General features: G+C 44.2%; 1 protein-coding gene across 1 annotated transcript in view; it reads left to right on the plus strand.

Moving 5' to 3' along the window:
- Positions 1 to 1181: 1181 nt before the first annotated feature.
- Positions 1182 to 16828, plus strand: part of LOC107114465 (alcohol dehydrogenase 1A-like) — a 17949-nt gene continuing 2302 nt past the window's right edge. Inside the window, exons 1-8 of the mRNA XM_015415963.1 lie at positions 1182 to 1281; positions 4693 to 4862; positions 6893 to 7031; positions 8323 to 8410; positions 9907 to 10126; positions 12053 to 12316; positions 13007 to 13142; positions 16464 to 16602. Coding sequence (XP_015271449.1) covers positions 1182 to 1281; positions 4693 to 4862; positions 6893 to 7031; positions 8323 to 8410; positions 9907 to 10126; positions 12053 to 12316; positions 13007 to 13142; positions 16464 to 16602 — 1256 coding nt within the window. The remainder of the gene's footprint in view (positions 1282 to 4692; positions 4863 to 6892; positions 7032 to 8322; positions 8411 to 9906; positions 10127 to 12052; positions 12317 to 13006; positions 13143 to 16463; positions 16603 to 16828) is intronic.

Consider the following 16828-nt stretch of genomic DNA (forward strand, 5'->3'; position numbering starts at 1 on the left):
AGGAGGAGGAGGAGGAGGAGACTGGATTTATACCCCACCCTTCACTTGGAGTCTCAGAGCGGCTTACAAACTCCTTTCCCTTCCCCTCCCCACAACAGACACCCTGTGAGGTGGGTGGGGCTGAGAGAACTCTGACACAAACTGCTCTTTTTCGAGGACAGCTGAGCCAGAGCTTGTGACTGACCCAAGGTCACATCAGCAGGTGCAAGTGGAGGAGTGGGGAATCAAACCCGGTTCTCCCAGATTAGAGTCCGCACACTTAACCACTACACCAAACTGGCTCCATGCTTCCATCTCACCCAATGATTCATTCTCACTCTCCTCTCCCGATCTGTGATTTATTTTTAGAATATCACACAAGGGGGCAGATGAGACCTTCTCCATTTACGTAGAGGACAATAATTGTCCCCTTGTGCTAGTGACAGGATTCTTAAAATGGTTATAGTCATTCATTATCTCAGAACAGTGGCTCATTGATGAAGCCATAAACCTCCTTGTGTCTTACAAGATTTATAGAATTAATAAAGAAAAAGAGGCAGAGGCAGAAAGAACTGGGAGGGAAATAGAGAAATAGATGGCAGACAGCTCACTTCAGGAAGCAGATTTGGGGCATCGTTAAAGATTAACACATTTGGTTTCTTGTAATTTTGTCATCATGGCATTTAATGTGACATAGATCAGTGCACTCTAATTACCAGGCAAGTATAAAAACGAAACATTTTAAATTTTAAATTAGGGTTGCCAGCCTCCAGGTGGGGCCTGGAGATCTCCCGCTTTTACAACTGATCTCCAACTGACAGAGATCAGCTCCCCTGGAGAAAATGGCTGCTTTGAAGGGTGGACTCTATGGCCTTGTACCATGCTGAGGCCCCTCCCCTCCCAAACCCCACCTTCACCTGGATCCACCCCCAAAGTCTCCATGTATTTTCCAGCCGAGACCTGGCAACCCTACCTGAAATGCATCAAGTTTGCCATACAACTGTGTTAAGCATTTTGACATGTTTATTTATTTATTTGTAGTATTTTTATCCTGCCCTCCCCGCGAGCGGGCTCAGGGTGGCTTACAATGCTTGGCACCAGTACCAAGTACATATAAAACAGTTAAAACCAATTAAAACAATCAATCCAGTTACAATTACAGTGCTCGCAGTGTCATTAATCCAGATGGCATACCGTACAGTATGGCATCCAAGTACCCAGCTCAGCGGTCTCGCAACATTCTAACCTACGTAGTATGGCTCACTCTCAGCTATGGCCAGCCCAACGTCACCGATGTTAATAGTGAGCGTTGATGGTAGTGGTGGGTGGCTCCTAATTGAAGGCCTGGTGGAAGAGCTCCATCTTGCAGGCCCTGCAGAATTGCAAAAGTTCCCGCAGGGCCCTGATCTCCTCCAGGAGCTCATTCCACCAGTATGGAGCTGCCAGAGAAAAGGCTCTGGCCCTGGTGACAGCGAGTCTGGCCTCCTTAGGGCCTGGGATGACTAGTTGATGTTGCAACCCCGACCGCAGTGCTCTCTGGGGTATGTATAGGGAATGGCAGTCCCTCAGGTATGTTGGACCCTGGCCATATAGGGCTTTAAAGGTTAGTACCAGCACCTTGAAGCAAATCTGGTATGCTATTGGCAGCCAGTGCAGAGCCTTCAGCACAGGTCGGATGTGCTCCCGTCTATGGAAACACATCAACAGCCTGGCCGCGGCATTCTGCACTAGCTGCAGCTTCTGGATTTGGGACAAGGGCAGCCCCATGTAGAGAGCATTGCAGTAGTCTAATCTTGAGGTGACCATTGCGTGGATCACTGTAGCGCTTGAGGTAGGGGGCCAACTGCTGAAGATGGTAGAAGGCCAACTTAGCAGTGGCTGCAACCTGGGCCTCCATCGTCAAGGAGGGATCCAGGAGCACTCCCACCCTCCTAACCCCCGACGCTGGCACCAATGGTGCCCCATCGAAGGCTGGGAGCGGGAGCCCCAACCCCAAACCACCCCTACTCAGGCACAGGACCTCCGTCTTTGCCAGATTTAGCTTCAGCTGACTCAGCCTGAGCTAACTAGCCACGGCGTGCAATGCCCGGTCCAGATCTTCCAGTCTGGAGCCCGACTCACCACCCAACATTAGATAGAGCTGCGTGTCATCAGCGTACTGATGACACCCCAGCCCATGCCTCTGGGCTATCTGGGCAAGGGGGCACATATAAATGTTAAAGAGCATCGGGGACAGCACCGCCCCCTGAGGCACTCCGCACTCAAGTGTGTGTCTCCGGGAGAATCCTAGACGTAAACAAACCAAACTGAGACACAGAGAAAGAGGGGGGAGGAGAAAAGAAGAGCGTTAAAGTGTGCCAAAGACTTAGCTGTTTTGCGGATAAATTTGCGCTGTTTGAAAAAGGGCGAAAAGGCGTTCCTTAGTGTAAACAAAGGAGGAAGGAGACGTGTTCTCCATGTTATCAGAGCTGCTACGGCCCATTAACGAAAGACTCGATGGTATTAACCAACAAATGACTGCATCCAACCAGAGTTTGGCAAAGCAACAACAGCAAATTGCCAAGCTGGTGAAAAAGTCGATCCAAACAGATGAAAAACTTAAAGAGACAATGCACGATACCAAAAAGGTGAAAAAGAAGGTTGGCCTGTTGGAACAAAGACAAGATCTTCAAGAAAGGAGATTGTTAAATCTACAAATGGAAAAAGCTAACAAGGTTCTCAGATTTCAGGGGGTGGCTGAAACGGCAGGAGAAAACTTGAAGAAAGTGATAGCAGAGCTAATCGCTTCGGCGCTCGGCAGCTCATCGGTAGAAGCGGAAGCAGAGATCGAGGTGGTTTATCGATCCTACTCTAAGTATATTAAGCAAAATAATCTACCGGGCGAGATTGTTGTCAAGTTTCTCCGAAGGCAGGTGAGAGATGATATTCTCAGAGCGACAGCAGTCAACCCCCTGCAGCTGGGAGCAACAACTATGAGGGCCCTAAAGGACACCCCATTTGAGATTCGACAGAAAAGAAAAGCCTACAAGGAACTTGTTTCAACCCTCCAGATCAACCAGATTTCGTATTCCTGGAATTTCCCCGAGGGTGTGGTGTTTAAATATAAAGACAAAAGGGAGAAAATTGACTCGGTTTTTAAAGCGGAAGAATGGTTGAAGCAGTTTCACGGATCGAAAAGGGAAGAACAGCCAGACGGAGGGGGCCAAGCAGACACTCTGGAAGAGATGGACGGAGACTCAGGAGGAGCAGAAGGTGGCACGGCCAGAGATGCATATGATTTGCGGCTAAGGGGACCTAAGTAACTCTTTAGAAGTTAAAGACCCGCAACTGAAGAAGAAGATGAAAGAAGAAGAAAAAAAGAAGATAGACAATTACTAACACGGACTCACTAACTCTTGAATTCATTGACTTAAATGAAAAGTTATTATTTTTATGACTAACTGGACACTAACTGTTAAAGACCTTCCTTTCTTGGGCTTTTAGTCATAGTATGGGTTGCTTTATTTGCTGTCTTGTACCCTGGGGTTTTGTTTTTTTTCCCTCCCCTTTTCTATTTTCTGTAGTTGTGTAGGTGTAACAAAAATAAAGCTACCCTGTTTTCAGGGGATTAAAAAAAAAAGTGTGTGTCTCCGGGACTGCTGTTCCTTTAGCGCCACCCTTTGTCCCCAACCTCGGAGAAAGGAAGCAAGCCATTGCAAGGCAAGCCCCTATATCCCCACGTCAGCAAGGTGGCAGGTCAGCAGCTGGTGGTTGACCATGTTAAATGCGGCCGACAGATCTAACAACAGCAGCACTGCCACGCCACCTCGATCCAGATGTCTCCGGAGGTCGTCAGCAGTGTTCCCTCTAAGCTGAGTTAGTGTGAGCTAGCTCACCGTTTTTTAGCCTCCAGCTCACACATTTTTGCCTTAGCTCAGGAAGGATGGCTCCAGAGCAAACTAATTTATGCAGGAGCCAAATCACCTGCTCACAACTTTAATGCCAGTAGCTCACAAAGTAGAATTTTTGCTCACAGGACTCCACAACTTAGAGGGAACATTGGGTCAGTATGGGCGACCAGAGCTGTCTCCGTCCTGTATCCCGGGCAGAAGCTGGACTGTCATCCAGAAAGCTCTGCAGGTGTAACACCACCGCCATCTCAATTAATTTGCCCAAATAGGGCAAATTGGAAACCAGCTGGTAGTTAGCCAAATCGGCCAGATCCAAGGATGGTTTTTTCAAGAGAGGGTGGACCATCGCATCCTTGAGTGCCCCTGGGAACTGTCCCACCCCGAGGGACTTGTTGATAATCTCCCTTAGGGCACCTCGAAACCCCTTGTGGCCAGCTTTAATCAGCCAGGAGGGGCACGGATCAAGATTGCATGTGGTTGGGCGTACAGTCATGAGCAATCTGTCAACTTCCTCCAGACCGAGTGGGCCAAAAGAATCCAAAGCCGGAAATGAAGGCGTAGAGTAATACAGTTGACTAATGGCAAGGATTGTTGGATTGTTGGTATTCCCCTTTGTACTCTTCAGCTTCTGATTGGGGTCAGGGCCACAGGCAGCAGTGGAAGCTCGGAATATGACCCTGTGTGTCACACTGCCCCATCCTCTGCTTAAACAGGCTTGAAGGTAGGGGAGGCAAGACTTCCAGGGGGCAGCCAGGAGCCTATCTTGGCATGCAGAATAGAAGTGTGTTTATTGGCATAAGGATGACTGCTCAGTTCTAAGTAGAATTGGAATTATCTAATGAAGAAGATGCCTACGCAGGTAACAGATGTACAAAAGTTATTTCTTTACAGGTCATAAAATGCAGAGCAGCTGTCGCTTGGGAGCCTAACAAACCCCTTGTCATGGAGCAAATTGAAGTTGCTCCCCCAAAAGCTCATGAAGTTCGCATTAAGGTAAATGACGTTGATGTTGATCATGCAACAAATCTTATCCATTGTTGAAACCATTGGATGGAGCTCTTCTCTGTTGGAAAAATAGTCAAAAATACTTAAATGCTCAGAGTTTCAATGGATCTTGCTTCACTGGAGATTTCTTTGTGTTTTAAAATACTTTATTTCTAAGGGTAAAGGGTACACAGGAGACCTACAAAAGTAACAAACCTTAAGAACTACATTTTCTATGTCTTAGTGCTAAGAAAATATGGTTAGAAGAGAGATTCACAATGGTGGAGAAACACCTTCTTCTTGACCCCTAGAAGGAAGTCACCTGAAACAAACAACCAATCTGTATCACAATAGAAGCTACTTTTCCCGTGCTAATTCCCCATTGGCTCTGTGCCAGGTTTCCCTTCCAGGTCAGTCTAAACAATACCATAGAAAGGTAAACAAGCTAACCCTATAATGGCTGGAATCTGAGACCTTGCAAACACATACATTTCCAACATTCTCCACAATGTATACATATATTTTTTAAAAAGTTTGCTTCCTGTCCTCAAGTATTTCTTTAAAATCTGCAATTCAGTTGCTTAGACTTGGCTAGGTATGCGCACTGTATCTTTGCATCCTGATTTCCTTTTTTGCAACACCCCTCCCACCTTCTGACTGGAATATAAGGACTCAGAAGTCTCCATTCCTACTTGTATCTGATGAAGGGAGCTTTGACTCGAAAGCTTATACCCCAAAAATCTTTTTCGTCTCTATGGTGCTACTGGACTTGAAACTAGCTGCTAGATTTGGTATTGTACACATTATAAAATATAACAGCAAGGAATTTGTATCAGCTTTCCCAAACTGTACAGTAGGTGTTTGATGTCACGAAAGGAATTAGAGTCATTCTTGGTATGTTACAGGACTTCTAACAAGCAATGCCAGGAGTCCTCTCAAGGTAATGGATTTGATGATGAATCATGTTCACGTGAAGTTAATGAACCATGCATCTGACTACTCCACCACATGCTATGATTAAATTTGTTATGCCATCATAACGAGCAAGCTACTGTTTCTGCTTCCCCCTCGAACCAGGCTTACAAACCAGTGTTCCGTTCCATTGTGATTTGTGTTTATAGTAATACCAGAAGATTCTGTGGTATAATGTAATGTCAGCCCTGGGGTATGGGCACGGGGGAGGGGGCTTAGAATGCCAATTCTGGTCTGCTCTTGGTGTAGCCCCCCCACCAATGCTGTCCGTTTCTGGCCTGTGCCAGCACTGGTTTTACAGTGGTGTTACTGGGGTTATAGACTTGTGTATCTCACTGTTTTCCTGGTGCCAAAAGTTAGTTGCCATTCTACACAGTTCCAAGATGGCCTTAGGTTCATTCAGGGCTTTTTTTATAGAAAAAGCCCAGCCGGAACTCATTAGCATAATAGGCCACACCCAACAGCAGAAACTCATTAGCATATTAGGGCACACATCTGACAGCACAGCTTATTAGCATATTAGGCCACACACCCCATGTTACCAGAAGTCTGGTCATCCAGCCACACCCACCTTTTGCTTCTTATTCTGTTTACCTTATTTGTTGTCAAACCAGGGCTTTTTTTGTAGCAGGATCTCCTTTGCATGTTAGGCCACACATCCCTAATGTAGCCAATCCTAATGAGTTTCTGCTGTTGGGGGTGGCCTGTTATGCTAATGAATTCCAAACCTGCTGGGTGTGGCCAACTTGGGAGCCAGCCGGAACTCCGTTCCTGTGCGTTCCTGCCCAAAAATAGCCCTGGGTTCACTTTAGGTTAATCCCTTGGCTAATCTAAGGCAGGAAAGAGGAAGCCAAGTGGACCAGGGGAGCAAAAACAGGATTTATGCCTGTAGTACCAGACTATGATCTGGCAGTATGGGTGAACCATACTGTACAGCATGTTTGTAACACACCCATTTATAGGGAATCACCATGTGAGGTTTATAAGGCCTCTACTTAACTCATGTAGTAAAACACTGAGAATGTTTCCTCCTTCCATCTTGAAGCATTATTTTTCTTTCTGTGCAGGTTTTGGCCACAGGGATCTGTCGCTCAGATGATCACGTGATCACTGGTGCGTTTGTTATGCCTTTCCCAATCGTTTTGGGCCATGAAGCAGCCGGAGTTGTGGAGAGCGTTGGCGAGGGAGTAACTTGTGTGAAACCAGGTATGAGGAAAGGTGGTGATCACGAGACATGCAAATCATACTATAATAACGCTTGCAAGTCCTGCAAAGGTGAGTGCAGGGTTGCTTCACACATGCTCACTGGCCTATAGTCATGGCGAATAGATGCACACATGGCGAATAGATGCACACATGACATACTACACACATGACAATATACACAATCATATCCCCAGCAGGTGCTGAATCTAAGCTTTTTTTAAAATGTAAGCTAGGTTCTTTGATATCTGTGCCCTCCCCCCCTCCCCTCCAGTGCTGGACATTTTGATCACATGGGAGAAGTATAGCAAGCTTTGCTTTCACTCTGGTACTAAGTATATGCTACAAAAAAAGAGTGTGTTTTAATCATTTGGGGATTTGGCTGACATGAGCACACTAAATCAGATCATTTGGAGAGTTCCAGAATATGAGAAATTTAGTTTTAAATTCAGTTGCGTCTTTGTTTCCCCAAAGAAGGAAATTGACAGGAGTTCAAAGACCAGATTCATATCAAGGAGATATCAGGCCTCCCTGGTCTTAAAGGTCCCTTTTGAGGTCTGTCTAAATGGTTCCAGTTACTGGATCCATGACTTCCATCTCCAGATGTGTGTCCTGCAAGTCACTGAATTTACTAGTGCTTCACATTCTGGCTAGACCAAAATCAAATAATAATAATAATAATAATAATAATAATAATAATAATAATAATAATAATAATAAACGCTTGCCTGGGACTCAACAGGATTTATTTCTACATGAACAGACACAGGATTGAATTGCTTTGCTTTTGATTACTGCTCACAGTCTGCCTGGTAGTAAGGACAAAAAAAGTTAAAACTACGCAGACAAAACAGATGGAGTTTTGCCCTGAACAGAAGGGAGAGCTAGAGGAGAAAAGAAAGTCAAGTGTGTCTGCTTCCAGATAAAGCCCACGCTGCTGGCAAGGGTAGGCGGACAAACCACAGTGATACCTATGGATTGGGTGGGTCCAACTGGTTTTTCCACTTTAATCATCCAAAAATCTGTCCTGGGGATTATGGGACCTACATGGACAAAAGCCACGTGAGCCGGGGGCTGCTGTAAGAAATGGGAACAAAACTGAGCAAAAAAGCTGTCTGGATCCAACAATCTATGTTTTGGCAAATAATTGCACAGATGTTCTTGTGATCAACTGCATCCTGCAAAGTCTCCAGAGCCCAACTGAATGTAACATTAGTTAGTTGTGGGTTTGGTTATTGTGTGTGTGTATGTGCAATTGCAAAAGGTGTAACGGTTCATTTGTTTGCGTTCTTAGGAGACAAGGTAATCCCACTCTTTGTTCCACAATGTGGAAAGTGTCGTTCCTGCCAGAGTACCAGAGGCAATCTTTGTTCTAAAAACGAGTGAGCTTCATTATATTCATATTAACAATCCCAGTATTTTAGCATCTTTTCATGATATACTAAATGAAATGGAAGGAGGCTGGAATTACAATTAAACCTAACTGCAATTTAGGGTAGCCATGCCAGTGCCCAAGATCCCAGAGAGCTGCTAGGGGGGTGGGGCGTGGGTGGGAGAAGTGTCACTCCCCCCCCCCCAACACCATTACCCTCTTGGAATTCCTTCAGTCTCTATAGTAAAGACCACAGAGGTTGGATCAATTCCTAGAGTTCTGTGTGTGGGGTTGATCACCCAGAAGTGATGTCACAGCATTACCAACATAGTTTCTCCCCATTTTTTTCCTGCTGCTTATTAGATTGAGAATTTGCAATGAGAGGTAGAGGTGGGCGTTTACCTACCCATGGGCAGGCACTTGGCTATGTCTGTATATACTGCCTTTCTCCATATGTGCCCACACACCAACTGAGATATAATCAACAGCAGCTCTTGACAATTCCTTCTTGGCCCCAACTTAAAACTGCAATGGCAAGAAATAGACTGTTTTCAGTGGAAGTGCCTGATATTTGGAATTTAGTCCTTGCTGCAAGGATGAAAGCAACTTCTGGGCTTCGTTTCCTGAAAGCTTATAATACACTGGAAAAATATTATAGTAGAAGTTTTAAACTGTATTGTACTGTGTGATAGATTATCCAGTTTGACTGTTTATAAATCAACATAAGAACATAAGAAAAGCTCTTCCTGGATCAGACCAATGGTCCATCTAGTCCTGCATTCTTTGTCACCCAGGGGCCAACCAGTTGCCCTAGAGGGCTAACAGACAGGCTATAGTAGCTCAGGCCTTCCCATGATGTTGTCTTCTGTTATTCCTAGGCGTGATTGTTGTTGAGCTGATTGTTTTATAAGAATTTATTCCTTGGTGAAGTGAAGAAAACATCTTTTCCCCCTCACTTACTTGATACAGTGTGACTTGTCTTGAGTTTCAAGTCAGGCAAGATATTAATTATGTTAATAAATTATATCAGAATGAATACTTAATTATTTTTGTTAGTATATTTCTGATGTGTTGAGCACATATCTCTTGTACATAGGCTAAAAATTGTTCATTTATCATTATTTTATTCTATCCATTTTTTCCAAGGAGGTCAGGGTAGTACAAAAGGAAGTAATCCTATTTTATTCTCATACCAAGGTTATAGGATAGGTTAGGCAGAGAGAGAGTTTTTTGTCCTGTTTTTTTTGAGGATCACGAAACCGCAGGGAAAATCGGGCGAAGCCGCAGGTCAAAATGCGGCCGCGTGGCTTCGAGTGGGAAATTGACCAATAGAAGTGGGGCAAAGGGAGGCACAACCGCGGCGCAGCTCTTGTGTGAAATCAGTCAGAGAGAGAGGAGCTCTCCAGTGTCCTCTCAGTAAATTCCATCTACCCAATCTAAATCCAGAACTTTAGTTCACTTTCTACTACCTAATTCTGTTTCTCTCTGGGTATATGTTGTCAACAGTATTATCGCAGCCCATGGATTGATGCCCGATGGCACCAGCAGGTTTACTTGCAAAGGGAAGACCCTTCACCATTTCCTTAGCACCAGCACCTTCACAGAATACACAGTGGTGCATGAGACTTCAGTGGTCAAAATTGATGCTGCTGCCCCTGTGGAAAAAGTGTGTCTGGTTGGCTGTGGGTTTTCCACTGGTTATGGAGCAGCTATTCAAACAGCCAAGGTGAGTTCTAGAGCATGCATTTAAAAAATTTTCCCATTGATTAGGTCCAATTCTAACCATTTGTGTTTGAATGAGAGACAGAGAGATAGAATGTGCATTTGTTTAAAGATGTAGGCCATAACTATTTTATAACAGCAATTACAAAATTAATCAAAACACATATAAAATAAAAATGTGGAAATTAAAGAAAATGTAAAAACATTCTTTCATGCAGCTGGTTTTGTCATTCCTAAATTCATTTTCTACCATCTACTTGACCACATAGCACTCCTACAGCTTCTTTATCCACCACCAAATCTAGGAATAATCAAGGCTTCTTTCCTGCCCTACTAAGGTCTGCCCCACCCACCCCCTTCCTCCTTGCTCTCTGCTCAAGACTTTTCCATTCCCTTCAGTGATAATAATAACTAATGCTCTACTATGTCATACCATAAGGAACCCTAGATGGGTTGAATCTCATGGAACATTTCCGCAAATGGAAGAGGAGGGTGATTTTCTCCCATTTGCACTTAGTCCTAGACTTTTGACTCCCCTTGCATGCTCCTGGGGGTCCATTATTCACCAGGACAAACATTTCAGGAGGTAATTTTTGCTGTAATAGGAGGGGGAGGGGAGGAAGATCCATTCTGCTGATGGAAATCTGCTCCATTAGTAGCTGTGTTCCACAAGAACCAAGTCTATGAGTTGAGCTGCATGTAGGATTTCCCCAGTTTGGCTCAGAAAAGCATGAATTTTACATTAGATCATAGGAGGATGCATTACCCAAATCACTATACATGCAGATGTCTTGTAACTTGCAAAGGCATCCCCTTATTAGCATGGAGCAAGCATGTGTATTTCTGTGTGTCACATATACATTCGAGATCATAAACCTGTGCATACCAAGGTCCAGATTCAGACCAACAATCAAAAGAATGAGGGCAGGATAAAAAGAGGTTTTTATTTAGATAACAGAATAGAAAATAAGTTTTAAAGTTTGAGCAATTTGCAAGGTAAAAATGGTGATTTACGCAGCAGAAAAAGACATTAGAAAACAGTTAAAAACCTTTCCTCAGCATGCTGCCTGCCTACGCGGGTGGGGGGACTGAAAGGGAGAGAACCAAAAATATACAAGCCTGGTCTCTAAAAAGAAGGAAGAAAGGTTCCTTGGTGGTGACAAAGCAGCTCCAGGAGAGTGAAATTGACCAAGCAGGAGAAAGAGCACAACAAAGCAGGTCTGTATAGTGGAGAGGCAGAGAAGCCAATCATGAAGGTGGGGTAACTGGATGGATTCCAAACCCGCTGCAAAGTCTGGGTCTGAGGGGTAGCTCTTTGTGCCAAAGGTGGGGGAGGGGAAAGGGCATTGGCATGGGGATGAGAAATTGATGAAAAATCAATCTCTCCAGAGATGGGCTTATTTGAAAAGCATTGTGGAGGGTAGTTTTCCTTATTTGCAGTATAGTATTGGGAATATTATTTGGGGGAGATTTGCTGTTTATGACTGGCTGCAAAAACAGTAAACACAGTAAATAAAATAAATATTTGGGGGAGAGGTTTACACGATTGAGTCAGGGCAGAAACCTTCCTGCCCAACCTTTAAGATAAGGGGGAAATAGCTGGGATCGACCTATAGTTTTGGATATTTGTGTCACTGAATTAGATCAAATTATCGAGGAGACTCCAATGTTCTTGTGGAAATGGCCCTCCGGTTAACTCCAACTGGAAATGGACTTTGCATGATTGATGGAGGAGTGCCCTATACTACTTTATGACCTTTGTGTTACTCACTGCCATTTAATATTAGCTTGATACAGACTCCATCTTTCATTTTTAGGCCCATGTTGAGATGTACATGTGCACAAGTGGGCATTGAAATGGAGATCTCCATGATGCAGGGGCATCAGACGACAGACCCATACTGTATGTGTTATTCTTGCAATTTTCTAGGTGGAACTTGGTTCTACTTGTGCTGTCTTTGGTTTGGGAGGAGTTGGCCTCTCAGTAATTATGGGCTGCAAGGCTGCAGGAGCTTCCAAGATCTTTGCAGTTGACATCAACAAAAGTAAATTTGCCAAAGCTAAAGAACTGGGAGCCACAGATTGCATTGACCCTCTGGATTTCAAGAAGCCCATCAATGAAGTACTGTTCGAGCAGACTGGTGGTGAAGGTGTAGACTATTCGTTTGAAGTGGTTGGACGCACAGATACCATGGTACCTGACTTCAGACATTTCCTTTTCAGAATAGTACTTTCGAATACTGAATGTAATACAAGTAATATTGGAATGTTTGGCTGACATAACACTACACCGACCTCAAAAAAGAAAAAAATGCTCCAAGAAGAAAAAAATGCTGTTAAGTGACCTCCACGCCTGAAAGGAATGAATGGAGAGTCTCAGTTTTATTTTGACATATTTACTGCTTTACAGCTGTTGATCTTATAACCTTAACTTGTTATTAGTTTGGTCTTCGCATATCTTAAAACATCGTCATCATTGTTACATGTTAATTTGCTGTTCAGCCCCTATCTATGAGTTTGAACCTTACCTTCCTTCCAATATATTTGGAAAAGTGTCCGTGCACATGAAAGCTCATACCTTGAATAAAGCTATTGAGAAAGGATTTTTATAAATAACTGTGTTCTGTACCTCCAACGACCATTGCTGAGCGTTCTGAAATACCAGAAGTTCTAGATTTATATGTCTGGTAAAGAACAATATGCCTGGTAAAGAACAATAGGAACAGAAGATAGTATAGCAAAAACCTTAATATTCAGATGTTTTAGAACTTTTAAATTGTTTTCCAGTTTCACTATGTAGATTTCTTAGGGAACTTCTTTAAAAATGAAAAGTATATATACATGTTGCAAATAGCTAAAGGTGCGCCCTTGTGTTTTATCTTAGATTGCTGCCTTGGCTTCCTGCCACATGAACCTTGGAACCAGTGTGCTTGTGGGGCTGCCTCCACCAGGATCTCATGTCTCTTATGACCCATATCTCCTTTTCACTGGCCGTACATGGAAGGGATCTGTGTTTGGAGGTATGGCTGCAGACCTAATGAAAAGCATCTTAATTCCTTGTTATGCAAATTAACTTCAACACACTGTCCATTACACTCCAGTTCTGGAAACTGTGTGCACAACTGGATCCAGTTTCCAGCTACTGATGATAGAAGTCCACTTGCACAAACTGTTCTGTATGCCACAGCTGGAATGTTATGAGAGGGTCTACAGCACATGTTCTGCAGCATATGGCTCATTTCCTGGACAGGGAGATAATTATAAACAACCAACGTACCACAGACATTGTTTAGTTGTTTGTTTAAAATATGTATATCTCATTCCTCAAACAGAAAAATAAATGGGTCTTTGGGCAGTTTACAATAAGCAATCAGAAACAACAAAATACTATAAACTCATGCTATTAAAATAAGAATCCAGTCAGAGGGAAAAGGTATAAAAAGCCAACAGCAAAAGACACGTAAAACAGTAAACACCTTAAAATATTAAAGCCAGTAAACAGTCACCAAGATTAAATTAAATATGAAGCAGCAGATCAAACTGATTAAGTTTCTGTGCGCCCTTATCTGGGAATATATTATAGTGGATTAAAGGGATTTACTTCCATATAAACACGGCAGGATTGGGCTCTTATGACATTGTTAATCAACATGAGAGAAATACATTTTATTAATCATCATCTGAGAAACCAGAGGGGAAAATCAGAGAAATAAAAATATCACCTGGGGAAATAAGTAGGTTTCCATTTGGTCAATAAATGTGGTGCCAATCAAGATCTTCCAAAGTTGGGGTGTTGTGGTGGAAAAGTCCATGGTCTTCATTACCACCTGAAAAAATAGGGAGGCCTGAAATGACATTTTAAATGGGCAGGAACATATGCAAAAGGATGGTCTTTTATCCTTGTCCCAAGCTATTTGTGGCTTTAAAGGTAATAGCCAGCATTTTATAGACAGCCACTGGAGTTGTTCTAAGATGGATATCATTACTGCCTCTAGGCAAACCTTTAAGAGACCGAGTGCCCAAACTGTGATCCAAAACCCACTTATTTATTGCAAAGTGCCAACACGGCAATTTAACCTGAATACTTAGGTTTTACTTTAGAAAAAAACAACTCCTACATTCACTTAAGATGATCCAAACAAAGTAAGGAAAGCAATCCCAAATGCTTTCATTTACTTAAAATAATTTGGCAGAGAGTTCGACACTTTAATGATGGTCTGGGCCTGGCTGGGGCGATGGCACGCGTGCCCACAGAGAGGGCTCTGAGTTCTACCTCTGGCAACGGTATATAGAACATCTGTGGTTTCACATCGATTAGCTGAAAAAGGAAAGTGGAACTGGATGTCATCTGTGGCCTCACTCCAATATCTCAAGGATATATCACTGGCTGGCTGCATATCAGGTTTGCAAAGTGGAAACCAGCCTTGGGAATGGACACTCCCCACTCTCTAATGCAAATTTCCCCTCTTTCCTTAGCCATCGCTGATTGTTACATCTGCACTGATGCTAACTATGGTTAAATTCTGACCAACTTCCCTCTTAACTAAGGTTTAAGGTAAAGGTAAAGGTTCCCTTGCTCAAAAGCCAGTCGAATCCGACTCTAGGGTTGCGGTGCTCATCTCCGTTTCAAAGCCGAAGAGCCAGCGCTGTCTGAAGACGTTTCCGTGGTCATGTGGCCGGCATGACTAAACACCAAGGCTCACGGAACGCTGTTACCTTCCCACCAAAGTGGTCCCTATTTATCTACTTGCAATTTCTTGCTTTCGAACTGCTAGGTTGGCAGGAGCTGGAACTAGAGACGGGAGCTCACTCCGTCTTGCGGCACCCGGGTCTTGGAACTGCTGAACTACTGACCTTCCACAGCCTGCAGTTCAGCGTCTTAACCACTTGAGCCGCCGCAGCTCCTGTTAACTAAGGTTTACAAACCAACTTTAGACTCTGATTTCTGGTACTTGTTAAGATGGGAATGCTAGTTACCATTAAGTATAGTTAGCTTTGCTGTAGGTATAATGGTAAACCGTGGTTAAAGCGAACAGAGCAAAGGATGAGAGGAATTCACACCCAAGAGGTGAGGAGAGAAGGGAAGAGTGCATGCATTGACCAGGCTGTCTTCCAGGAAGTGGAGCTCTCTTGAAGGATGTGTTGCACAAAGTATTTCAGGACAATATCCTGGAAGAAAACAGGGAACAACATTGACCAGCCCTAAATCTATATATCTAATAGCCAAGTTGCCCCCTCCATGCAGATATCTAAATCCGCACATCAGGGGCACTTGGGGGGCAGAGAGATTTTCCTGCACACTTGGAGCAGTCTCCAGTATGCAGAAAAATCTAAAAAGTTGAAAAAAGTATACGGGGGATATTTAAATCCCCCCAAAAGTAAAAGAGAACAGAGCACAGAGAACGCCCGGCAGCTGTCCCACTGCTGCCGCCACCACTGGAAGCAGGGGGCAGGAGAAGGTTTGGTGGGCTGAGCTCAGGCCTCACCTCCAGTGCTGGGGAGGAGGAGAAGGGAGAAGGTTTGGTGGGCCCGGCAGCTGGGAGCCATGTGGGCCTCCTCGTTGGTGCCGGAGGGGGCAGGGGAGAAGGCTCACCTGCGGCTGCTTCCTCCTCCTCCACATGGAGCTCCCCCCCCCCGTGAGTATCGTGGGTCCCCCTTCTTGTATATTCTATTTGCTGAACAGCAGATACAGAATAACTTGGAGCAGCCTAGAATGGGCAGGAGGATATCACTCCCTTTATATTGTGAAATCTATGTCATAGTGAGATGGCATCAAAGGTACACAATGTGGTTTAGAATGAATTCTTTTTTTACACCAAGAGCCAAACTGAATGTTACTTTTCACATGAGTTCACTGTAGGGACTAGCAACCACCTTGCAGCTGCCAGTCCTGGTGGCTATTCGGTGTAAAATGTGCAGAGGGGCCCAGTTCTGATTAGGATGATGACACAAATGAGGAGGAACTCCTGCCTCCCCCCCCCCCAAGTTTTGGCAGGTGAAATGACCCAAAGGGGCTGCAGAGACAGGCATAATTTGCCCCATTAGGAGGCTGCAAGTACAAGCATTCAACGCACAGGAAGCTTCCCAAGAAAGCAAATAACAACCCCCATGGCTCCCAGGTTATTTAGGCTTCCCCCCACACACACACACACACAATGGCCTCGATCAGAATCAGGACTGTCTGCCCTTTTTACACAGGAGTTGCCCCTGGGACTGGCAGCTGAAGAATGGAAAGTGGGGCTGACTTGTGAAAAGCGGGGCCTAGTTTGGCTCTAAATCTCCTCACCATTATTTTACATCCCTCGTACCTGATTGCTGTTTCCTTGTTTGCTGATTTTCAGGCTGGAAGAGTAAAGAAGCTGTCCCTAGGCTGGTTTCTGATTTCATGGGGAAGAAGTTTGTTCTGGATCCATTAATATCTCACACTTTACCTTTTGCTAAAATCAATGAAGGATTTGAACTGCTCCGGTCAGGCGAGAGGTGATGCTCACTTTTCATGTTGTTGTTGTTGTTGTTGTTGTTAACCGTGCTTGTAAGTAAGTTCCAGTTTCCCCATGTGAGCAAAATTTACCAAGGAACCAAAGAAGAATTCTACGTTATGCTTTCATGATCTCCTTTGCGAGAAATCCTTAGTACATCCTTGGTCCAATTTGTCCCAAGAAAAAAAGTGCCACATTAGTCACGGGGGGGGGGGGGGACCGGGGGG

This window comes from Gekko japonicus, unplaced genomic scaffold, assembly GCF_001447785.1.
Source record: "Gekko japonicus isolate JY-2015 unplaced genomic scaffold, Gekko_japonicus_V1.1 scaffold68, whole genome shotgun sequence".
Classification (NCBI taxonomy): domain Eukaryota; kingdom Metazoa; phylum Chordata; class Lepidosauria; order Squamata; family Gekkonidae; genus Gekko; species Gekko japonicus.